This window comes from Ascaphus truei, chromosome 7, assembly GCF_040206685.1.
Source record: "Ascaphus truei isolate aAscTru1 chromosome 7, aAscTru1.hap1, whole genome shotgun sequence".
Classification (NCBI taxonomy): domain Eukaryota; kingdom Metazoa; phylum Chordata; class Amphibia; order Anura; family Ascaphidae; genus Ascaphus; species Ascaphus truei.
Window position 1 is genome coordinate 106,548,666 of NC_134489.1, and position 25,129 is coordinate 106,573,794.

The 25,129-nt window shown below is 46.8% G+C and overlaps 1 protein-coding gene across 8 annotated transcripts in view; it reads left to right on the forward strand.

Moving 5' to 3' along the window:
• The window catches only part of EPB41L5 (erythrocyte membrane protein band 4.1 like 5), a 115,948-nt gene extending 91,378 nt beyond the window's left edge, over nucleotides 1–24,570 (forward strand). For 7 of the 8 annotated variants that reach the window (XM_075609779.1, XM_075609785.1, XM_075609783.1 and 4 more), the window contains 4 exons: nucleotides 15,654–15,731; nucleotides 15,817–15,858; nucleotides 17,961–18,094; nucleotides 18,572–24,570. In XM_075609779.1, the coding sequence (XP_075465894.1) occupies nucleotides 15,654–15,731; nucleotides 15,817–15,858; nucleotides 17,961–18,094; nucleotides 18,572–18,629 (312 nt within the window). In that variant the 3' untranslated portion in view covers nucleotides 18,630–24,570. The remainder of the gene's footprint in view (nucleotides 1–15,653; nucleotides 15,732–15,816; nucleotides 15,859–17,960; nucleotides 18,095–18,571) is intronic. The other variant, XM_075609787.1, reaches the window with a different exon arrangement.
• The last annotated feature ends 559 nt before the right edge of the window (nucleotides 24,571–25,129 follow it).

A 25,129-nucleotide genomic window follows, 5' to 3' on the forward strand; every position in this document is an offset into this window, starting at 1 on the left:
TATGTAAGTTTTATACACAGCGGGGGGTTACATAGTGCCACATTAGGGGATTCTTCTCTATGTAAGTTTTATACACAGCGGGGGGTTACATAGTGCCGCATTAGGGGATCCTTCTCTATGTAAGTTTTATACACAGCGGGGGGTTACATAGTGCCGCATTAGGGGATCCTTCTCTATGTAAGTTTTATACACAGCGGGGGGTTACATAGCGCCACATTAGGGGATCCTTCTCTATGTAAGTTTTATACACAGCGGGGGTTACATAGTGCCGCATTAGGGGATCCTTCTCTATGTAAGTTTTATACACAGCGGGGGGTTACATAGTGCCGCATTAGGGGATCCTTCTCTATGTAAGTTTTATACACAGCGGGGGGTTACATAGTGCCAGCATTAGGGGATCCTTCTCTATGTAAGTTTTATACACAGCGGGGGGTTACATAGTGCCGCATTAGGGGATCCTTCTCTATGTAAGTTTTATACACAGCGGGGGGTTACATAGTGCCGCATTAGGGGATCCTTCTCTATGTAAGTTTTATACACAGCGGGGGGTTACATAGTGCCGCATTAGGGGATCCTTCTCTATGTAAGTTTTATACACAGCGGGGGGTTACATAGTGCCACATTAGGGGATCCTTCTCTATGTAAGTTTTATACACAGCGGGGGGGTTACATAGTGCCGCATTAGGGGATCCTTCTCTATGTAAGTTTTATACACAGCGGGGGGTTACATAGTGCCGCATTAGGGGATCCTTCTCTATGTAAGTTTTATACACAGCGGGGGGTTACATAGTGCCACATTAGGGGATCCTTCTCTATGTAAGTTTTATACACAGCGGGGGGGTTACATAGTGCCGCATTAGGGGATCCTTCTCTATGTAAGTTTTATACACAGCTGGGGGGGTTACATAGTGCCGCATTAGGGGATTCTTCTCTATGTAAGTTTTATACACAGCGGGGGGTTACATAGTGCCGCATTAGGGGATCCTTCTCTATGTAAGTTTTATACACAGCGGGGGGGGTTACATAGTGCCGCATTAGGGGATCCTTCTCTATGTAAGTTTTATACACAGCGGGGGGTTACATAGTGCCGCATTAGGGGATTCTTCTCTATGTAAGTTTTATACACGGCGGGGGGTTACATAGTGCCGCATTAGGGGATCCTTCTCTATGTAAGTTTTATACACAGCGGGGGGGGTTACATAGTGCCGCATTAGGGGATCCTTCTCTATGTAAGTTTTATACACAGCGGGGGGTTACATAGTGCCGCATTAGGGGATTCTTCTCTATGTAAGTTTTATACACAGCGGGGGGTTACATAGTGCCGCATTAGGGGATTCCTTCTCTATGTAAGTTTTATACACAGCGGGGGGTTACATAGTGCCGCATTAGGGGATCCTTCTCTATGTAAGTTTTATACACAGCGGGGGGTTACATAGTGCCGCATTAGGGGATCCTTCTCTATGTAAGTTTTATACACAGCGGGGGGTTACATAGTGCCTGCATTAGGGGATCCTTCTCTATGTAAGTTTTATACACAGCGGGGGGTTACATAGTGCCGCATTAGGGGATCCTTCTCTATGTAAGTTTTATACACAGCGGGGGGTTACATAGTGCCGCATTAGGGGATCCTTCTCTATGTAAGTTTTATACACAGCGGGGGGTTACATAGTGCCGCATTAGGGGATCCTTCTCTATGTAAGTTTTATACACAGCGGGGGGTTACATAGTGCCACATTAGGGGATCCTTCTCTATGTAAGTTTATACACAGCGGGGGGTTACATAGTGCCGCATTAGGGGATCCCTCTCTATGTAAGTTTTATACACAGCGGGGGGTTACATAGTGCCGCATTAGGGGATCCTTCTCTATGTAAGTTTTATACACAGCGGGGGGTTACATAGTGCCGCATTAGGGGATCCTTCTCTATGTAAGTTTTATACACAGCGGGGGGTTACATAGTGCCGCATTAGGGGATCCTTCTCTATGTAAGTTTTATACACAGCGGGGGTTACATAGTGCCGCATTAGGGGATCCTTCTCTATGTAAGTTTTATACACAGCGGGGGGTTACATAGTGCCGCATTAGGGGATCCTTCTCTATGTAAGTTTTATACACAGCGGGGGGTTACATAGTGCCGCATTAGGGGATCCTTCTCTATGTAAGTTTTATACACAGCGGGGGGTTACATAGTGCCGCATTAGGGGATCCTTCTCTATGTAAGTTTTATACACAGCGGGGGGTTACATAGTGCCGCATTAGGGGATCCTTCTCTATGTAAGTTTTATACACAGCGGGGGGTTACATAGTGCCGCATTAGGGGATCCCTTCTCTATGTAAGGTTTATACACAGCGGGGGGTTACATAGTGCCGCATTAGGGGATCCTTCTCTATGTAAGTTTTATACACGGCGGGGGGTTACATAGTGCCGCATTAGGGGATCCTTCTCTATGTAAGTTATATACACAGCGGGGGGTTACATAGTGCCGCATTAGGGGATCCTTCTCTATGTAAGTTTTATACACGGCGGGGGGTTACATAGTGCCGCATTAGGGGATCCTTCTCTATGTAAGTTTTATACACAGCGGGGGTTACATAGTGCCACATTAGGGGATCCTTCTCTATGTAAGTTTTATACACAGCGGGGGGTTACATAGTGCCACATTAGGGGATCCTTCTCTATGTAAGTTTTATACACAGCGGGGGGTTACATAGTGCCGCATTAGGGGATCCTTCTCTATGTAAGTTTTATACACGGCGGGGGGTTACATAGTGCCGCATTAGGGGATCCTTCTCTATGTAAGTTTTATACACAGCGGGGGGTTACATAGTGCCGCATTAGGGGATTCTTCTCTATGTAAGTTTTATACACAGCGGGGGGTTACATAGTGCCGCATTAGGGGATCCTTCTCTATGTAAGTTTTATACACGGCGGGGGGTTACATAGTGCCACATTAGGGGATCCTTCTCTATGTAAGTTTTATACACAGCGGGGGGTTACATAGTGCCGCATTAGGGGATCCTTCTCTATGTAAGTTTTATACACAGCGGGGGGTTACATAGTGCCGCATTAGGGGATCCTTCTCTATGTAAGTTTTATACACAGCGGGGGGTTACATAGTGCCGCATTAGGGGATCCTTCTCTATGTAAGTTTTATACACAGCGGGGGGTTACATAGTGCCGCATTAGGGGATCCTTCTCTATGTAAGTTTTATACACAGCGGGGGGTTACATAGTGCCGCATTAGGGGATCCTTCTCTATGTAAGTTATATACACAGCGGGGGGTTACATAGTGCCGCATTAGGGGATCCTTCTCTATGTAAGTTTTATACACAGCGGGGGGTTACATAGTGCCGCATTAGGGGATTCTTCTCTATGTAAGTTTTATACACGGCGGGGGGTTACATAGTGCCGCATTAGGGGATCCTTCTCTATGTAAGTTTTATACACAGTGGGGGGTTACATAGTGCCGCATTAGGGGATCCTTCTCTATGTAAGTTTTATACACAGCGGGGGTTACATAGTGCCGCATTAGGGGATCCTTCTCTATGTAAGTTATATACACAGCGGGGGGTTACATAGTGCCGCATTAGGGGATCCTTCTCTATGTAAGTTTTATACACAGCGGGGGGTTACATAGTGCCGCATTAGGGGATCCTTCTCTATGTAAGTTTTATACACAGCGGGGGGTTACATAGTGCCGCATTAGGGGATCCTTCTCTATGTAAGTTTTATACACGGTGGGGGGTTACATAGTGCCGCATTAGGGGATCCTTCTCTATGTAAGTTTTATACACAGCGGGGGGTTACATAGTGCCGCATTAGGGGATCCTTCTCTATGTAAGTTTTATACACAGCGGGGGGTTACATAGTGCCGCATTAGGGGATCCTTCTCTATGTAAGTTTTATACACAGCGGGGGGTTACATAGTGCCGCATTAGGGGATCCTTCTCTATGTAAGTTTTATACACAGTGGGGGGGTTACATAGTGCCGCATTAGGGGATCCTTCTCTATGTAAGTTTTATACACAGCGGGGGGGGGGGTTACATAGTGCCGCATTAGGGGATCCTTCTCTATGTAAGTTTTATACACAGCGGGGGGGTTACATAGTGCCGCATTAGGGGATCCTTCTCTATGTAAGTTTTATACACAGCGGGGGGTTACATAGTGCCGCATTAGGGGATCCTTCTCTATGTAAGTTTTATACACAGCGGGGGGGTTACATAGTGCCGCATTAGGGGATCCTTCTCTATGTAAGTTTTATACACAGCGGGGGGTTACATAGTGCCGCATTAGGGGATCCTTCTCTATGTAAGTTTTATACACAGCGGGGGGTTACATAGTGCCGCATTAGGGGATCCTTCTCTATGTAAGTTTTATACACGGCGGGGGGTTACATAGTGCCGCATTAGGGGATCCTTCTCTATGTAAGTTTTATACACAGCGGGGGGGGGTTACATAGTGCCGCATTAGGGGATCCTTCTCTATGTAAGTTTTATACACAGCGGGGGGGGTTACATAGTGCCACATTAGGGGATCCTTCTCTATGTAAGTTGTATACACGGCGGGGGGTTACATAGTGCCGCATTAGGGGATCCTTCTCTATGTAAGTTTTATACACAGCGGGGGGTTACATAGTGCCGCATTAGGGGATCCTTCTCTATGTAAGTTTTATACACGGCGGGGGGTTACATAGCGCCGCATTAGGGGATCCTTCTCTATGTAAGTTTTATACACGGCGGGGGGTTACATAGTGCCGCATTAGGGGATCCTTCTCTATGTAAGTTTTATACACAGCGGGGGGGTTACATAGTGCCGCATTAGGGGATCCTTCTCTATGTAAGTTTTATACACAGCGGAGGGTTACATAGTGCCGCATTAGGGGATCCTTCTCTATGTAAGTTTTATACACAGCGGGGGGTTACATAGTGCCGCATTAGGGGATCCTTCTCTATGTAAGTTTTATACACGGTGGGGGGTTACATAGTGCCGCATTAGGGGATCCTTCTCTATGTAAGTTTTATACACAGCGGGGGGTTACATAGTGCCGCATTAGGGGATCCTTCTCTATGTAAGTTTTATACATAGCGGGGGGGTTACATAGTGCCGCATTAGGGGATCCTTCTCTATGTAAGTTTTTTACACAGCGGGGGGTTACATAGTGCCGCATTAGGGGATCCTTCTCTATGTAAGTTTTATACACAGCGGGGGGTTACATAGTGCCGCATTAGGGGATCCTTCTCTATGTAAGTTTTATACACGGTGGGGGGTTACATAGTGCCGCATTAGGGGATCCTTCTCTATGTAAGTTTTATACACAGTGGGGGGGTTACATAGTGCCGCATTAGGGGATCCTTCTCTATGTAAGTTTTATACACAGCGGGGGGGGGTTACATAGTGCCGCATTAGGGGATCCTTCTCTATGTAAGTTTTATACACAGCGGGGGGGTTACATAGTGCCGCATTAGGGGATCCTTCTCTATGTAAGTTTTATACACAGCGGGGGGTTACATAGTGCCGCATTAGGGGATCCTTCTCTATGTAAGTTTTATACACAGCGGGGGGGGTTACATAGTGCCGCATTAGGGGATCCTTCTCTATGTAAGTTTTATACACAGCGGGGGGTTACATAGTGCCGCATTAGGGGATCCTTCTCTATGTAAGTTTTATACACAGCGGGGGGTTACATAGTGCCGCATTAGGGGATCCTTCTCTATGTAAGTTTTATACACGGCGGGGGGTTACATAGTGCCGCATTAGGGGATCCTTCTCTATGTAAGTTTTATACACAGCGGGGGGGGTTACATAGTGCCGCATTAGGGGATCCTTCTCTATGTAAGTTTTATACACAGCGGGAGGGGTTAAATAGTGCCACATTAGGGGATCCTTCTCTATGTAAGTTGTATACACGGCGGGGGGTTACATAGTGCCGCATTAGGGGATCCTTCTCTATGTAAGTTTTATACACAGCGGGGGGTTACATAGTGCCGCATTAGGGGATCCTTCTCTATGTAAGTTTTATACACGGCGGGGGGTTACATAGTGCCGCATTAGGGGATCCTTCTCTATGTAAGTTTTATACACAGCGGGGGGGTTACATAGTGCCGCATTAGGGGATCCTTCTCTATGTAAGTTTTATACACAGCGGGGGGTTACATAGTGCCGCATTAGGGGATCCTTCTCTATGTAAGTTTTATACACAGCGGGGGTACATAGTGCCGCATTAGGGGATCCTTCTCTATGTAAGTTTTATACACAGCGGGGGGTTACATAGTGCCGCATTAGGGGATCCTTCTCTATGTAAGTTTTATACACAGCGGGGGGTTACATAGTGCCACATTAGGGGATTCTTCTCTATGTAAGTTTTATACACGGCGGGGGGTTACATAGTGCCGCATTAGGGGATCCTTCTCTATGTAAGTTTTATACACAGCGGGGGGTTACATAGTGCCGCATTAGGGGATTCTTCTCTATGTAAGTTTTATACACAGCGGGGTGTTACATAGTGCCGCATTAGGGGATCCTTCTCTATGTAAGTTTTATACACAGCGGGGGGTTACATAGTGCCGCATTAGGGATCCTTCTTTATGTAAGTTTTATACACAGCGGGGGGTTACATAGTGCCGCATTAGGGGATCCTTCTCTATGTAAGTTTTATACACAGCGGGGGGTTACATAGTGCCGCATTAGGGGATCCCTCTCTATGTAAGTTTTATACACAGCGGGGGGTTACATAGTGCCGCATTAGGGGATCCTTCTCTATGTAAGTTTTATACACAGCGGGGGGTTACATAGTGCCGCATTAGGGGATCCTTCTCTATGTAAGTTTTATACACAGCGGGGGGAGTTACATAGTGCCGCATTAGGGGATCCTTCTCTATGTAAGTTTTATACACAGCGGGGGGTTACATAGTGCCGCATTAGGGGATCCTTCTCTATGTAAGTTTTATACACAGCGGGGGGGGTTACATAGTGCCGCATTAGGGGATTCTTCTCTATGTAAGTTTTATACACAGCGGGGGGTTACATAGTGCTGCATTAGGGGATCCTTCTCTATGTAAGTTTTATACACAGCGGGGGGTTACATAGTGCCACATTAGGGGATCCTTCTCTATGTAAGTTTTATACACAGCGGGGGGTTACATAGTGCCACATTAGGGGATCCTTCTCTATGTAAGTTTTATACACAGCGGGGGGGTTACATAGTGCTGCATTAGGGGATTCTTCTCTATGTAAGTTTTATACACAGCGGGGGGTTACATAGTGCCGCATTAGGGGATCCTTCTCTATGTAAGTTTTATACACAGCGGGGGTTACATAGTGCCGCATTAGGGGATCCTTCTCTATGTAAGTTTTATACACGGCGGGGGGTTACATAGTGCCACATTAGGGGATTCTTCTCTATGTAAGTTTTATACACAGCGGGGGTTACATAGTGCCGCATTAGGGGATTCTTCTCTATGTAAGTTTTATACACAGCGGGGGGTTACATAGTGCCGCATTAGGGGATCCTTCTCTATGTAAGTTTTATACACAGCGGGGGGTTACATAGTGCCGCATTAGGGGATCCTTCTCTATGTAAGTTTTATACACAGCGGGGGGTTACATAGTGCCGCATTAGGGGATCCTTCTCTATGTAAGTTTTATACACAGCGGGGGGTTACATAGTGCCGCATTAGGGGATCCTTCTCTATGTAAGTTTTATACACAGCGGGGGTTACATAGTGCCGCATTAGGGGATCCTTCTCTATGTAAGTTTTATACACGGCGGGGGGTTACATAGTGCCACATTAGGGGATTCTTCTCTATGTAAGTTTTATACACAGCGGGGGGTTACATAGTGCCGCATTAGGGGATTCTTCTCTATGTAAGTTTTATACACAGCGGGGGGTTACATAGTGCCGCATTAGGGGATCCTTCTCTATGTAAGTTTTATACACAGCGGGGGGTTACATAGTGCCACATTAGGGGATCCTTCTCTATGTAAGTTTTATACACAGCGGGGGTTACATAGTGCCGCATTAGGGGATCCTTCTCTATGTAAGTTTTATACACAGCGGGGGGTTACATAGTGCCGCATTAGGGGATCCTTCTCTATGTAAGTTTATACACAGCGGGGGGTTACATAGTGCCGCATTAGGGGATCCTTCTCTATGTAAGTTTTATACACAGCGGGGGGGGTTACATAGTGCCGCATTAGGGGATCCTTCTCTATGTAAGTTTTATACGCAGCGGGGGGTTACATAGTGCCGCATTAGGGGATCCATCTCTATGTAAGTTTTATACACAGCGGAGGGTTACATAGTGCCGCATTAGGGGATCCTTCTCTATGTAAGTTTTATACACAGCGGGGGGTTACATAGTGCCGCATTAGGGGTTCTTCTCTATGTAAGTTTTATACACAGCGGGGGGTTACATAGTGCCGCATTAGGGGATCCTTCTCTATGTAAGTTTTATACACAGCGGGGGGGTTACATAGTGCCGCATTAGGGGATCCTTCTCTATGTAAGTTTTATACACAGCGGGGGGGGGGTTACATAGTGCCACATTAGGGGATCCTTCTCTATGTAAGTTTTATACACGGCGGGGGGTTACATAGTGCCGCATTAGGGGATCCTTCTCTATGTAAGTTTTATACACAGCGGGGGTTTACATAGTGCCGCATTAGGGGATCCTTCTCTATGTAAGTTTTATACACAGCGGGGGGTTACATAGTGCCGCATTAGGGGATCCTTCTCTATGTAAGTTTTATACACAGCGGGGGGGGGGGGGTTACATAGTGCCGCATTAGGGGATCCTTCTCTATGTAAGTTTTATACACAGCGGGGGGGGGTTTACATAGTGCCGCATTAGGGGATCCTTCTCTATGTAAGTTTTATACACAGCGGGGGGTTACATAGTGCCACATTAGGGGATTCTCCTCTATGTAAGTTTTATACACAGCGGGGGGTTACATATCGCCGCATTAGGGGATTCTTCTCTATGTAAGTTTTATACACAGCGGGGGGTTACATAGTGCCGCATTAGGGGATCCTTCTCTATGTAAGTTTTATACACAGCGGGGGGTTACATAGTGCCGCATTAGGGGATCCTTCTCTATGTAAGTTTTATACACAGCGGGGGGTTACATAGTGCCGCATTAGGGGATCCTTCTCTATGTAAGTTTTATACACAGCGGGGGGTTACATAGTGCCACATTAGGGGATCCTTCTCTATGTAAGTTTTATACACAGCGGGGGGGGTTACATAGTGCCACATTAGGGGATCCTTCTCTATGTAAGTTTTATACACAGCGGGGGGTTACATAGTGCCGCATTAGGGGATTCTTCTCTATGTAAGTTTTATACACAGCGGGGGGTAACATAGTGCCGCATTAGGGGATCCTTCTCTATGTAAGTTTTATACACAGCGGGGGGTTACATAGTGCCGCATTAGGGGATTCTTCTCTATGTAAGTTTTATACACAGCGGGGGGTTACATAGTGCCGCATTAGGGGATTCTTCTCTATGTAAGTTTTATACACAGCGGGGGTTACATAGTGCCGCATTAGGGGATCCTTCTCTATGTAAGTTTTATACACAGCGGGGGTTACATAGTGCCGCATTAGGGGATCCTTCTCTATGTAAGTTTTATACACAGCGGGGGGTTACATAGTGCCGCATTAGGGGATCCTTCTCTATGTAAGTTTTATACACAGCGGGGGGTTACATAGTGCCGCATTAGGGGATTCTTCTCTATGTAAGTTTTATACACAGCGGGGGGTTACATAGTGCCGCATTAGGGGATTCTTCTCTATGTAAGTTTTATACACAGCGGGGGTTACATAGTGCCGCATTAGGGGATCCTTCTCTATGTAAGTTTTATACACAGCGGGGGGTTACATAGTGCCGCATTAGGGGATCCTTCTCTATGTAAGTTTTATACACAGCGGGGGGTTACATAGTGCCGCATTAGGGGATCCTTCTCTATGTAAGTTTTATACACAGCGGGGGGTTACATAGTGCCGCATTAGGGGATCCTTCTCTATGTAAGTTTTATACACAGCGGGGGGGGTTACATAGTGCCGCATTAGGGGATCCTTCTCTATGTAAGTTTTATACACAGCGGGGGGTTACATAGTGCCGCATTAGGGGATCCTTCTCTATGTAAGTTTTATACACAGCGGGGGGGGTTACATAGTGCCACATTAGGGGATTCTTCTCTATGTAAGTTTTATACACAGCGGGGGGTTACATAGTGCCGCATTAGGGGATCCGTCTCTATGTAAGTTTTATACACGGCGGGGGGTTACATAGTGCCGCATTAGGGGATCCTTCTCTATGTAAGTTTTATACACGGCGGGGGGTTACATAGTGCCGCATTAGGGGATCCTTCTCTATGTAAGTTTTATACACAGCGGGGGGTTACATAGTGCCGCATTAGGGGATCCTTCTCTATGTAAGTTTTATACACAGCGGGGGGTTACATAGTGCCGCATTAGGGGATCCTTCTCTATGTAAGTTTTATACACAGCGGGGGGTTACATAGTGCCGCATTAGGGGATCCTTCTCTATGTAAGTTTTATACACAGCGGGGGTTACATAGTGCCGCATTAGGGGATTCTTCTCTATGTAAGTTTTATACACAGCGGGGGTTACATAGTGCCGCATTAGGGGATCCTTCTCTATGTAAGTTTTATACACAGCGGGGGGTTACATAGTGCCGCATTAGGGATCCTTCTCTATGTAAGTTTTATACACAGCGGGGGGTTACATAGTGCCGCATTAGGGGATCCTTCTCTATGTAAGTTTTATACACAGCGGGGGGTTACATAGTGCCGCATTAGGGGATCCTTCTCTATGTAAGTTTTATACACAGCGGGGGGGGTTACATAGTGCCGCATTAGGGGATCCTTCTCTATGTAAGTTTTATACACAGCGGGGGGTTACATAGTGCCGCATTAGGGGATCCTTCTCTATGTAAGTTTTATACACAGCGGGGGGGGTTACATAGTGCCACATTAGGGGATTCTTCTCTATGTAAGTTTTATACACAGCGGGGGTTACATAGTGCCGCATTAGGGGATCCTTCTCTATGTAAGTTTTATACACGGCGGGGGGTTACATAGTGCCGCATTAGGGGATCCTTCTCTATGTAAGTTTTATACACGGCGGGGGGTTACATAGTGCCGCATTAGGGGATCCTTCTCTATGTAAGTTTTATACACAGCGGGGGGTTACATAGTGCCGCATTAGGGGATCCTTCTCTATGTAAGTTTTATACACAGCGGGGGGTTACATAGTGCCGCATTAGGGGATCCTTCTCTATGTAAGTTTTATACACAGCGGGGGGTTACATAGTGCCGCATTAGGGGATCCTTCTCTATGTAAGTTTTATACACAGCGGGGGGTTACATAGTGCCGCATTAGGGGATCCTTCTCTATGTAAGTTTTATACACAGCGGGGGGTTACATAGTGCCACATTAGGGGATCCTTCTCTATGTAAGTTTTATACACAGCGGGGGGTTACATAGTGCCACATTAGGGGATCCTTCTCTATGTAAGTTTTATACACAGCGGGGGGTTACATAGTGCCGCATTAGGGGATCCTTCTCTATGTAAGTTTTATACACGGCGGGGGGGTTACATAGTGCCGCATTAGGGGATCCTTCTCTATGTAAGTTTTATACACGGCGGGGGGGTTACATAGTGCCGCATTAGGGGATCCTTCTCTATGTAAGTTTTATACACAGCGGGGGGGTTACATAGTGCCGCATTAGGGGATCCTTCTCTATGTAAGTTTTATACACAGCGGGGGGTTACATAGTGCCGCATTAGGGGATCCTTCTCTATGTAAGTTTTATACACAGCGGGGGGTTACATAGTGCCGCATTAGGGGACCCTTCTCTATGTAAGTTTTATACACAGCGGGGGGTTACATAGTGCCGCATTAGGGGATCCTTCTCTATGTAAGTTTTATACACAGCGGGGGGTTACATAGTGCCACATTAGGGGATCCTTCTCTATGTAAGTTTTATACACAGCGGGGGGTTACATAGTGCCGCATTAGGGGATCCTTCTCTATGTAAGTTTTATACACAGCGGGGGGTTACATAGTGCCACATTAGGGGATCCTTCTCTATGTAAGTTTTATACACAGCGGGGGGTTACATAGTGCCACATTAGGGGATCCTTCTCTATGTAAGTTTTATACACAGCGGGGGGTTACATAGTGCCGCATTAGGGGATCCTTCTCTATGTAAGTTTTATACACAGCGGGGGGTTACATAGTGCCGCATTAGGGGATCCTTCTCTATGTAAGTTTTATACACAGCGGGGGGGGTTACATAGTGCCGCATTAGGGGATCCTTCTCTATGTAAGTTTTATACACAGCGGGGGGTTACATAGTGCCGCATTAGGGGATCCTTCTCTATGTAAGTTTTATACACAGCGGGGGGGGGTTACATAGTGCCGCATTAGGGGATCCTTCTCTATGTAAGTTTTATACACAGCGGGGGGGGTTACATAGTGCCGCATTAGGGGATCCTTCTCTATGTAAGTTTTATACACAGCGGGGGGTTACATAGTGCCGCATTAGGGGATCCTTCTCTATGTAAGTTTTATACACAGCGGGGGGGTTACATAGTGCCGCATTAGGGGATCCTTCTCTATGTAAGTTTTATACACGGCGGGGGGTTACATAGTGCCGCATTAGGGGATCCTTCTCTATGTAAGTTTTATACACAGCGGGGGGTTACATAGTGCCGCATTAGGGGATCCTTCTCTATGTAAGTTTTATACACAGCGGGGGGGGGTTACATAGTGCCGCATTAGGGGATCCTTCTCTATGTAAGTTTTATACACAGCGGGGGGTTACATAGTGCCGCATTAGGGGATCCTTCTCTATGTAAGTTTTATACACAGCGGGGGTTACATAGTGCCGCATTAGGGGATCCTTCTCTATGTAAGTTTTATACACAGCGGGGGGGGGTTACATAGTGCCGCATTAGGGGATCCTTCTCTATGTAAGTTTTATACACAGCGGGGGGTTACATAGTGCCGCATTAGGGGATCCTTCTCTATGTAAGTTTTATACACGGCGGGGGGTTACATAGTGTCGCATTAGGGGATCCTTCTCTATGTAAGTTTTATACACAGCGGGGGGTTACATAGTGCTGCATTAGGGGATCCTTCTCTATGTAAGTTTTATACACAGCGGGGGGTTACATAGTGCCGCATTAGGGGATCCTTCTCTATGTAAGTTTTATACACAGCGGGGGGTTACATAGTGCCGCATTAGGGGATCCTTCTCTATGTAAGTTTTATACACAGCGGGGGGTTACATAGTGCCGCATTAGGGGATCCCTCTCTATGTAAGTTATATACACAGCGGGGGGTTACATAGTGCCGCATTAGGGGATCCTTCTCTATGTAAGTTTTATACACAGCGGGGGGTTACATAGTGCCGCATTAGGGGATCCTTCTCTATGTAAGTTTTATACACAGCGGGGGGTTACATAGTGCCGCATTAGGGGATCCTTCTCTATGTAAGTTTTATACACAGCGGGGGGTTACATAGTGCCGCATTAGGGGATCCCTCTCTATGTAAGTTATATACACAGCGGGGGGTTACATAGTGCCACATTAGGGGATCCTTCTCTATGTAAGTTTTATACACAGCGGGGGGGGGGTTACATAGTGCCGCATTAGGGGATTCTTCTCTATGTAAGTTTTATACACAGCGGGGGGTTACATAGTGCCGCATTAGGGGATCCTTCTCTATGTAAGTTTTATACACAGCGGGGGGTTACATAGTGCCACATTAGGGGATCCTTCTCTATGTAAGTTTTATACACAGCGGGGGGGGGGTTACATAGTGCCGCATTAGGGGATCCTTCTCTATGTAAGTTTTATACACAGCGGGGGGTTACATAGTGCCGCATTAGGGGATCCTTCTCTATGTAAGTTATATACACAGCGGGGGGTTACATAGTGCCACATTAGGGGATTCTTCTCTATGTAAGTTTTATACACAGCGGGGGGTTACATAGTGCCGCATTAGGGGATCCTTCTCTATGTAAGTTTTATACACAGCGGGGGGTTACATAGTGCCGCATTAGGGGATCCTTCTCTATGTAAGTTTTATACACAGCGGGGGGTTACATAGTGCCGCATTAGGGGATCCTTCTCTATGTAAGTTATATACACAGCGGGGGGTTACATAGCGCCACATTAGGGGATCCTTCTCTATGTAAGTTTTATACACAGCGGGGGGTTACATAGTGCCGCATTAGGGGATTCTTCTCTATGTAAGTTTTATACACAGCGGGGGGTTACATAGTGCCACATTAGGGGATTCTTCTCTATGTAAGTTTTATACACAGCGGGGGGTTACATAGTGCCACATTAGGGGATCCTTCTCTATGTAAGTTTTATACACAGCGGGGGGTTACATAGTGCCGCATTAGGGGATTCTTCTCTATGTAAGTTTTATACACAGCGGGGGGTTACATAGTGCCGCATTAGGGGATCCTTCTCTATGTAAGTTTTATACACAGCGGGGGTTACATAGTGCCACATTAGGGGATCCTTCTCTATGTAAGTTTTATACACAGCGGGGGGTTACATAGTGCCGCATTAGGGGATCCTTCTCTATGTAAGTTTTATACACAGCGGGGGGTTACATAGTGCCGCATTAGGGGATCCTTCTCTATGTAAGTTTTATACACGGCGGGGGGGTTACATAGTGCCGCATTAGGGGATTCTTCTCTATGTAAGTTTTATACACAGCGGGGGGTTACATAGTGCCGCATTAGGGGATCCTTCTCTATGTAAGTTATATACACAGCGGGGGGTTACATAGTGCCGCATTAGGGGATCCTTCTCTATGTAAGTTTTATACACCGCGGGGGGTTACATAGTGCCGCATTAGGGGATCCTTCTCTATGTAAGTTTTATACACCGCGGGGGGTTACATAGTGCCGCATTAGGGGATTCTTCTCTATGTAAGTTTTATACACAGCGGGGGGTTACATAGTGCCACATTAGGGGATCCTTCTCTATGTAAGTTTTATACACAGCGGGGGGTTACATAGTGCCGCATTAGGGGATCCTTCTCTATGTAAGTTTTATACACAGCGGGGGGTTACATAGTGCCGCATTAGGGGATCCTTCTCTATGTAAGTTTTATACACAGCGGGGGGGGTTACATAGTGCCGCATTAGGGGATCCTTCTCTATGTAAGTTTTATACACGGCGGGGGGTTACATAGTGCCGCATTAGGGGATCCTTCTCTATGTAAGTTTTATACACAGCGGGGGGGGGGTTACATAGTGCCGCATTAGGGGATCCTTCTCCTATGTAAGTTTTATACACAGCGGGGGGTTACATAGTGCCGCATTAGGGGATCCTTCTCTATCTTGGTCAGTGAGATATTCGTGCAGCTCGGAAGATCTGCGCTCACGTCACATTATAACGCAGGTAGAGAGCGGTCACTTTACTGCAGCTCACCCCCGCCGGCTCCTGTAAATGCGTCTCCATCTCCCTTTGTTTAAAGTAACAAACCGGAATAATGTGGCAACTAGAAGAGCAGCTCGCCTTTCTCCGTGCGCACGTGCACCATTGTGGTCGCGTCATTATTTAACCCTTGCACTGCTTCTTTATTGTTGATGCAGAGCGCAACTGATGACCTGGACAAGCTTCTGGCGTCGCTCACAGAGAACCTCATCGATTTCACAGACGCCGCTCCGCAGGTAAGGGCAAATCCTGGGGTATTAGTAATGGCAAAAACACTGCATTAAATTGGTTAACAATAACGCCTTATTTTTACCTGCCCAGGTGCTCAAGTACACCGCGATTACCCCCAGGTGGATAGTGCCCGTAAGTATATCTTATACGTGTTTGGGAGATGTAACACTAAAAAATACTAGTTTTGTACTTTGGGAGTTATGTGTGACCATTTCCAATATGGCATGGGGCGCTCAACGCCAGTCCTCAAGCCCCCCAACAGGTCAGGTTTTAAGGATATCCCTGCTTCAGCACAGGTGGCCCAATCAGAGGCTCAGTCAAAGACACCTGTGCTGGAGCAGGGATATCCTGAAAACCGGTCCTGTTGGGGGGCTTGAGGACTAGCGTTGAGCGCCCCATGCCATATTGGGGGGATGAGGGGGGTCTTGAGGACCAGAGTTGTCCACCCCTGCCGAATTGGACCTAGTTTACGTACAAGTCAATGTTACACGCCACAAAACAAAGGCTCTACGTTTCCAATTCAGAAGCCCCCCGCTCGGTTCCAGGATCGGTATTCACGTAATAACCGGCACGATATGTATTTATATTACTTTAACTTACAAGCGAGGGTCTGTGTGACAAGCTGCACGTATCTGCGAGGGTCCGTGTGACAAGCTGCACGTATCTGCGGGGGTCCGTGTGACAAGCTGCACGTATCTGCGGGGGTCCGTGTGACAAGCTGCACGTATCTGCGAGGGTCCGTGTGACAAGCTGCACGTATCTGCGAGGGTCCGTGTGACAAGCTGCACGTATCTGCGGGGGTCCGTGTGACAAGCTGCACGTATCTGCGAGGGTCCGTGTGACAAGCTGCACGTATCTGCGGGGGTCCGTGTGACAAGCTGCACTTATCTGCGGGGGTCCGTGTGACAAGCTGCACATATCTGCGAGGGTCCGTGTGACAAGCTGCACTTGTCTGCGGGGGTCCGTGTGACAAGCTGCACTTATCTGCGGGGGTCCGTGTGACAAGCAGCACTTATCTGCGAGGGTCCGTGTGACAAGCTGCACTTATCTGCGAGGGTCCGTGTGACAAGCTGCACGTATCTGCGGGGGTCCGTGTGACAAGCTGCACTTATCTGCGGGGGTCCGTGTGACAAGCTGCACTTATCTGCGAGGGTCCGTGTGACAAGCTGCACGTATCTGCGGGGGTCCGTGTGACAAGCTGCACTTATCTGCGAGGGTCCGTGTGACAAGCTGCACGTATCTGCGGGGGTCCGTGTGACAAGCTGCACTTATCTGCGAGGGTCCGTGTGACAAGCTGCACTTATCTGCGAGGGTCCGTGTGACAAGCTGCACGTATCTGCGGGGGTCCGTGTGACAAGCTGCACGTATCTGCGAGGGTCCGTGTGACAAGCTGCACGTATCTGCGAGGGTCCGTGTGACAAGCTGCACGTATCTGCGAGGGTCCGTGTGACAAGCTGCACGTATCTGCGAGGGTCCGTGTGACAAGCTGCACGTATCTGCGAGGGTCCGTGTGACAAGCTGCACGTATCTGCGAGGGTCCGTGTGACAAGCTGCACGTATCTGCGGGGGTCCGTGTGACAAGCCGCACTTATCTGTGAGGGTCCGTGTGACAAGCTGCACGTATCTGCGAGGGTCCGTGTGACAAGCCGCACTTATCTGTGAGGGTCCGTGTGACAAGCCGCACTTATCTGCGAGGTCCGTGTGACAAGCCGCACGTATCTACCGGGGGTCCGTGTGACAAGCTGCACGTATCTGCGAGGGTCCGTGTGACAAGCTGCACTTATCTGCGAGGGTCTGTGTGACAAGCTGCACTTATCTGCGAGGGTCCGTGTGACAAGCTGCACTTATCTGCGAGGGTCCGTGTGACAAGCTGCACTTATCTGCGAGGGTCCGTGTGACAAGCCGCACTTATCTGCGGGGGTCTGTGTGACAAGCTGCACTTATCTGCCTACCCAACACATATCAAATGACCAGAGCAGCGAGTCCAAGGGCCCCCCAGCAAGGCTCTCTGGCCGTCGCTCCGCTACTTAAAGACCCCGCTACGTAAAGACCCCGCTACAAACCATTCGGGTTCTCAGGGGGACAGGAAAAAGTTATAAAAAATCTATGAAATCGTTTTTTTAAATCCCATAAAATGTACAAATCTTGTCGCTCCCCGATGGTCGTGCCACTAACCCGGGTATCATGGAGTATCCGGAGTATGATGGCAGTGTGTGTCTTCTTTGCCCCCGCAGAGCGGAGCCGTATCAAACGGACTTCTGGGCGGTGAGGTCCGTTTCCCTGGTAACGTTGGGAGCGACATTGCAGACACTACTCCAGCGCTGGCAGCTCACCAGGACACACCGCGGCCTGCGGGCAGCTCAGCGAGGTAAGGGTGCTTATTACCCTCCCCGGGGAAGGGGGGGGAGAGGGACCACGATCAATGCAGATTATTCCTTGCTATCGGAAATAGCTTCAAAAATGGGCTCCCCAACCCCCAGCGTAACTACTTAATTGTCAGAGGGGTGTGATTGTACATACACACGTGTCAGAGGGGTGTGAATGTACATACACGTGTCAGAGGGGTGTGATTGTACATACACGTGTCAGAGGGGTGTGATTGTACATACACGTGTCAGAGGGGTGTGATTGTACATACACGTGTCAGAGGGGTGTGATTGTACATACACGTATCAGAGGGGTGTGATTGTACGTACACTCGTGTCAGAGGGGTGTGATTGTACATACACATGTCAGAGGGGTGTGATTGCACATACACTTGTGTCAGAGGGGTGTGATTGTACGTCCACTCGTACGTGTGTATATATATATTTGTGTATAGACCTCTCATCCTTATTCCTTTTAGTACTGGCATTCCTGAAGAACTGTCCAAGCTGAAGTGCTTACTCACCACCGAACTCTGAGTTCTGTCAGCGACCGTTTTATCTTCCGCCCTCGTGGGATACACTGGAAATTCACAAGACATTTCAAGCACAAATCTCTATAAGGTATTTTCTGCGGTGGGAGCCTGGGATGTTAACGCTGCTGGAAAGCTTCAGGAGGGTCAAAAAGAAATCAACTCCAAGCCTTTCTACACTACAATTCCTTCTAATGACTGGATCATTTCTTCCCTGATATTCTGAGCACTGTCCCGCTACAGAAACATCTGCTAACGCTCAACTTGTAGCCAAGTTTTTGACTGTATGGGGTATTTTTATTTTGTACAGTAACCCAGCTGCTGGAGTGCCTTATTTCTTACTAATCTATCCCGTTACATTTCTCGCTTTGTGATGAAACAATGAAGACATTTAACCTCCTTCTCTTTGGGAGGTGTAGAGAGATTTGCTCTTCCAGGACCATTCCAGCGACGAATGTGATAAAGGTGTAAAGGTGAACCCTCTGTCCGCGAGGAATGTTTGCACATATTGTGATACATTGTAAATTACCTGCTAACCCAATTTAGGAGCTTTGGTTTTCTGCTGAGCGATCTGGCCGGCATTGAGGATGACATGGTGTGGGATTGTGGTCTGTTCCACCTGCGTTTGGGTTCTAAGAACATTATTTGTGTTGCAGTTTGATACGTTGTTAATGTAGCCAACACGAGAGCTCTTCGTACAGGTTTGAACCTGAGATTTTGAGACCTCCCAAGTGTATTCTTCAGGGAGATAACAAACCATTTCCATGACACTTTCATATGTATCCAATATGGGGCGTTTCTACCTGCAGAATAAGCTAGTTTTCTCCTGGACGTTGCACTGGAGAGTGCGCACTGCAAAGCATATACTGCCAACACATTTATCATTATGTATCATTTATGTATAAGTGATACATTATTACATGTGGATGTGGCACAACACACATCTTAATATTACCAATCCCTGTATGTTACTCTCGCTGCACTATATCCACCAATAAACACCCCCTCCCATCCCAGGGAAGGGCAGCAAAAGCGTTTCTCGGCATGTCCGCTTCGGATACTCCGGGGGCGTCTTGTAGTATTTTCCAAAATGGGAAAAATTGCAGAAAACTAGGGAAATATTGTATTTCAGGTTTGCTTATAGTATAAAAAAATAACAACTTTCAGTTTCACTTAACCAGCAGTTCCACTTGTAAAAGGAAAAATCCTCTCTTGCTGTGATTAAAACAATCTCTGTGATCTTGTATTGAGGGCCCAGCCGCGTGAGGTTTCTTTGCAGCGGAATAACCGGCACTGCGTGTCTTTGCAGCGGAATAACCGGCACTGCGTGTCTTTGCAGCGGAATAACCGGCACTGCGTGTCTTTGCAGCGGAATAACCTGCACTGCGTGTCTTTGCAGTGGAATAACCTGCACTGCGTGTCTTTGCGCGCGGAATAACCTGCACTGCGCGTCTTTGCAGCGGAATAACCTGCACTGCATGTCTTTGCAGTGGAATAACCTGCACTGCGCGTCTTTGCAGTGGAATAACCTGCACTGCATGTCTTTGCAGTGGAATAACCTGCACTGCGCGTCTTTGCAGCGGAATAACCTGCACTGCATGTCTTTGCAGCGGAATAACCTGCACTGCGCGTCTTTGCAGTGGAATAACCTGCACTGCGCGTCTTTGCAGCGGAATAACCTGCACTGCGCGTCTTTGCAGCGGAATAACCTGCACTGCGCGTCTTTGCAGCGGAATAACCTGCACTGCGTGTCTTTGCAGTGGAATAACCTGCACTGCGTGTCTTTGCAGCGGAATAACCTGCACTGCGTGTCTTTGCAGCGGAATAACCTGCACTGCGTGTCTTTGCAGCGGAATAACCTGCACTGCGTGTCTTTGCAGCGGAATAACCTGCACTGCGTGTCTTTGCAGTGGAATAACCTGCACTGCGCGTCTTTGCAGTGGAATAACCTGCACTGCGTGTCTTTGCAGCGGAATAACCTGCACTGAGTGTCTTTGCAGTGGAATAACCTGCACTGCGCGTCTTTGCAGCGGAATAACCTGCACTGCGCGTCTTTGCAGTGGAATAACCTGCACTGCGTGTCTTTGCAGCGGAATAACCTGCACTGCGTGTCTTTGCAGCGGAATAACCTGCACTGCGCGTCTTTGCAGCGGAATAACCTGCACTGCGCGTCTTTGCAGCGGAATAACCTGCACTGCGTGTCTTTGCAGCGGAATAACCTGCACTGCGTGTCTTTGCAGCGGAATAACCTGCACTGCGCGTCTTTGCAGCGGAATAACCTGCACTGCGCGTCTTTGCTGGTTGTCATTATTAGTCACTTGTTGCCCAGAGCTGGCAGCAGTGAATTTCTGCAACTTCTGTTTGAACCACATCTTCCCCGCTGTGGTCTTTAGCCCAGGGGTACCCCACTTCAGTCCTCAAGGGCTACCAACAGGTCAGGTTTTCAGGATATCCCTGCTTCAGCACAGGGATGAGCACAGGGCTTCGACTGAGCCACTGATTTAGCTACCTGTGCTGAAGCAGAGGCTGAATAAACCACCAGTGCTGAAGCAGGGATTTTCTGGAAACCTGACCTGTTGGTAGCTCTTGAAGACTGTGGGTGTCTGTTTAAGCTGCATGGTACCTGAGTGATTACTGATTATTACCAAATACCTGCTCCCAGCTTCTGTTACATATATCTGCATCACATTCACGCAGAGGTTTCCATTTCTAAGTGCGTGATTTAGACTGGATTAGGACAAGTGAGAGGTTAGGAGAGTCCGTACATTAGGGAGAGATAAGGCACTGGATGTTTTTTTTGTTGTTGAATGGAAAGGTTTTGGATATTTTTATGAATACATTCCCTTTAAACCACATTTTTGTAGCATGATCAGATTAAATGTAGGTGTGTGTGCGCATTATTAGCACATGGTGTTCATGATGTAACAGTTTCATTGTGTAAGCAATTGATGAACATGGTGTTTGTGGACCAAACTACTGTATTTTGTGCTATTTTTTTATCTACTGTAGGGAAAAGGGTGGTGATTTTTTTTCCCATAGAAGTGAAAGAATAAAAGATAAGATGTGAAGGCATCAAGTGGAAACCTCATTAAAACATTAGAATTGTATAAAGTCCGAAGTGTCTGTTTGGGCTGTTTTCCGACAAAAGTCCCGATTTACTCATAATAGGGTTTATTAGCTGAAACCGGGCGGAATGGCGGCTCCAGGCTACACAGAGAGAGGCTCTTTGTGTTTATATTTCCCATGCAAGGCCGTGCATTGCAGGTTCCTCTGGAAGTGAAGGCGTTGAACCAGAATGCTGCTACATTCGTTACCGTTTTACTTTTAGGCCAATGGCTCTTGTTTAAGATTCTGCTTGGCACAGCAGGAAGAGACGGACCGCTCAGAACACGAGCGTGTCTGTGTTTGTCTTCTTACCCGGCCTTGATTTATTGATGCAGGAATTATATAATCAGCGTAGACCCTCACCCGAGTCCTACGTGGCATACTGGCACCTCTGCTGCTCTAACTGCTGCAGTGCCGTGTCTTATAAAGGTTTCCTTCTGTTTTAGGCACGCGCTGAATGCGTTAGGGGTTGAAGGTCCAAGTTGGTGCTGATCCAATCCATTATCTTTGATTCCAGAAAGGTTACAGACCCCATTGGTACAAAGGGTTTACAAAAGCCAGCTCCTGCTGGTGAGGAATTCTGGTAGATTCTCTAATCCAGGGGCGGCCAACTCCAGTCCTCAAGGGCCACCAGCAGGTTGGGTTTTCAGGATATCCCTGCTTCAGCACAGGTGGCTCCGTCAACGAGGCCACCCCTGCTCTAATCCTATTATTTTTCATTAAATGCTTATGCAGCCAAGATGTGCAAACGTTGTCACCATGTCTACAGTATCCTTTTCCTGTACTGCCAGTCTCCCGCAGGCGCAGCGCACGGGGAAGTGACCCCCGCCGCACAGGGAAGTGACCCCCGCCGCACAGGGAAGTGACCCCCGCCTCACAGGGAAGTGACCCCCGCCTCATTGTCATTGTTTTTTACGGGTCTGTTTTCAGATGGAAACATTTGAATACATTTGGGATCTTGTTTTAAGCTTGCAGCATTTTTAGCTGTAACATTTACCTTGCTCGTGTAGCTATAATTAGTCACTGCCACGCTTCAGCACGCCGCCTGCTTCCTTGTCATTTTGCTGGGATAGGGAGAAGGGTCCCGGGAGGGGTTACTGACACCTCGGCAGCAAAAGGTTTAACCACTGAGGGCCTTATTCGATATACATCGCAGCGGACCATCAGACTTTTGTTGGCTGAAAATCCCTGTAGACTTCAATGGGAATTTTCATCCAAAACGTCCCAAAAAGCCACATCAATGTACTTTGAATTACCCCCTAAATCAGCATTTCAGCTGCACACCGAAGCTGTGTTTATCAGATACACATTCATGCAGAATCAAACTGGGCCCACTTAGGGGTTTTCTTTACCTCGATATCTGTTCTGTTTCAAAACAAACTGTAGTTTAATTATGAAATAAAAATATGAATTTATTTTTAGCGGTCTGCACAAACAATCATTCATTTCATAGATGTACAAATCTTTCTTTTTTTTTTATTCGTACAGAAACCGTTTACAAAAATCATAAAAACATCGTCCCAAAAAAGAGCAAGTGCTGAAAGATTACAAAACATGCCTAAAAATACTCGCCCACTGCATTCCTCCCCCAGGGATTTCTCAAGGGCTGTTATAACATCACAAGTACCCTTTATACCCCTATATCAATACCACGTGGTCACAGCCATCCAATGATTAGGAATAATTATTGGGGTGAAACAACTGCAGGAATGTTTGAAAACCAAAGTAAGCTGCCACAATATACCATGAACATGAAATACTTCTAATGGATCTAATGTGACTGTCCAATAAGCTTCCCTTTGTAACCATTTCCTTAACGTATTACCTCCTCCTGGACACACCTTAACTAATTATATGGCTGTAAACGTTTATTTCCTACTATATTTGTCACACGTGTGCAGCTGCAGCAGTATGATAAATCCCTTTTACCTATCGCATGGATCCCTTCTTGAAAACGACATAGTGGAAACAATACATTTCATACCACAACTGCAGTTCACTTCAAACTTTGATTTGACAATTCACAAATTAATCGATGTTTTAAAGTGTTAAACTACACTTTTTTTTTTTATAAATAAGTTATTTGATTTACAATTTTGCACGCTCCACATTTGAAATATCCTTTGTCTTTGGTGGAATGAAAGATATACCACGTGGAATATTATCTTTGTCCAAAAAGGATCCAGCAGAAATGTCAGTAATACTCTCGCTTTGCTAGAGAAACACTTATGGCTGTTTTGGAATGATTTCCCGAAGCACAGGATCGCACTTACGAATAATCTAATTTCCCCTTATAATCGGAGATACTTCTCTAAAAGTTGAATACTATCGGGAGATGAAAACTAAATTAGAATGCCTATCAATTTTTTTTTGTGATATCAGCACTTGTATGAATTTTGTGACCTGTTTTTGTATGAATAAAGAGAAGAAAGACGTTTCCGCCTGCGACTTGGTGCCGAGTCGTCGTTGGTGCAGGAGTTTGGGTGATACGGAGTTTGTTTGCTCCGGCGCATTTCTTAGACTGTCCTTTTTTTTTTTTTAGAACTTTTCACTCTGGTTTATTTTATTTTTAGCTGTATTTTCACTCTTAACACTAATGTATTTTTACTCTTTATATGTAAAACTTTGCTGTAGCTGAAATTGTAATTTATTTTTATTGAGCTCACTCTGCTTCACTTCTGTATTTTTCACAATTTTGTAGCTGAAGTGCAATGTTATTGGAGACCTTGCACTGAGATGTATTGTTTGTGTATATGAGAACATTAACTGTGCTTTGTAATCCACACAAATAGTTTGTGAAACTCTGTTGTAGTTATGTTATCAAATATACACGAAGAAAACTGTGTCTCTATTTTTATTGCGGCAGAAAATATTCGTTCAATTCTTCTTGGCATGAACCAGTGAATCTTTCCCCTGCCAGAGGGAACACATTGAAACCTGTAATACATGCTCAATATCGAACACGAGGTTCTTAGCGTTGCAAATAGAAGCACAAAACACATGCATGCCTGTGGGCTGCATACCTCTCGTCAGACTAATACGCCTAAACCATTTGGCATATCACAGGTCCCACTTACCCTCCTTGTGAATTAAAGTGTAAGCCAGAGGACTTGAGTTGCCATGCCAAGCAATCACTGACATCCCTGTGACAAGCGGAGGAACCTGATACATTACCTTTAAGTAGACGCATTTTCCAAATGACTTCTGAAATAAATGCCCAAAAACAACGATTTGCGGAGCGTGACCTGCAGCCATTATTAGCTGCTCTGGCTGGGAAATGTATCCTAAAGTTTATCATGGGTCGAAGCCAACATTGCAGGTCACCCAGGCGTAGTGACACTCGTGGAGAATAGGACAGGTAGGCAAACAGAGAGAACTGGTGTCCTTGCTCTACAGTATAAA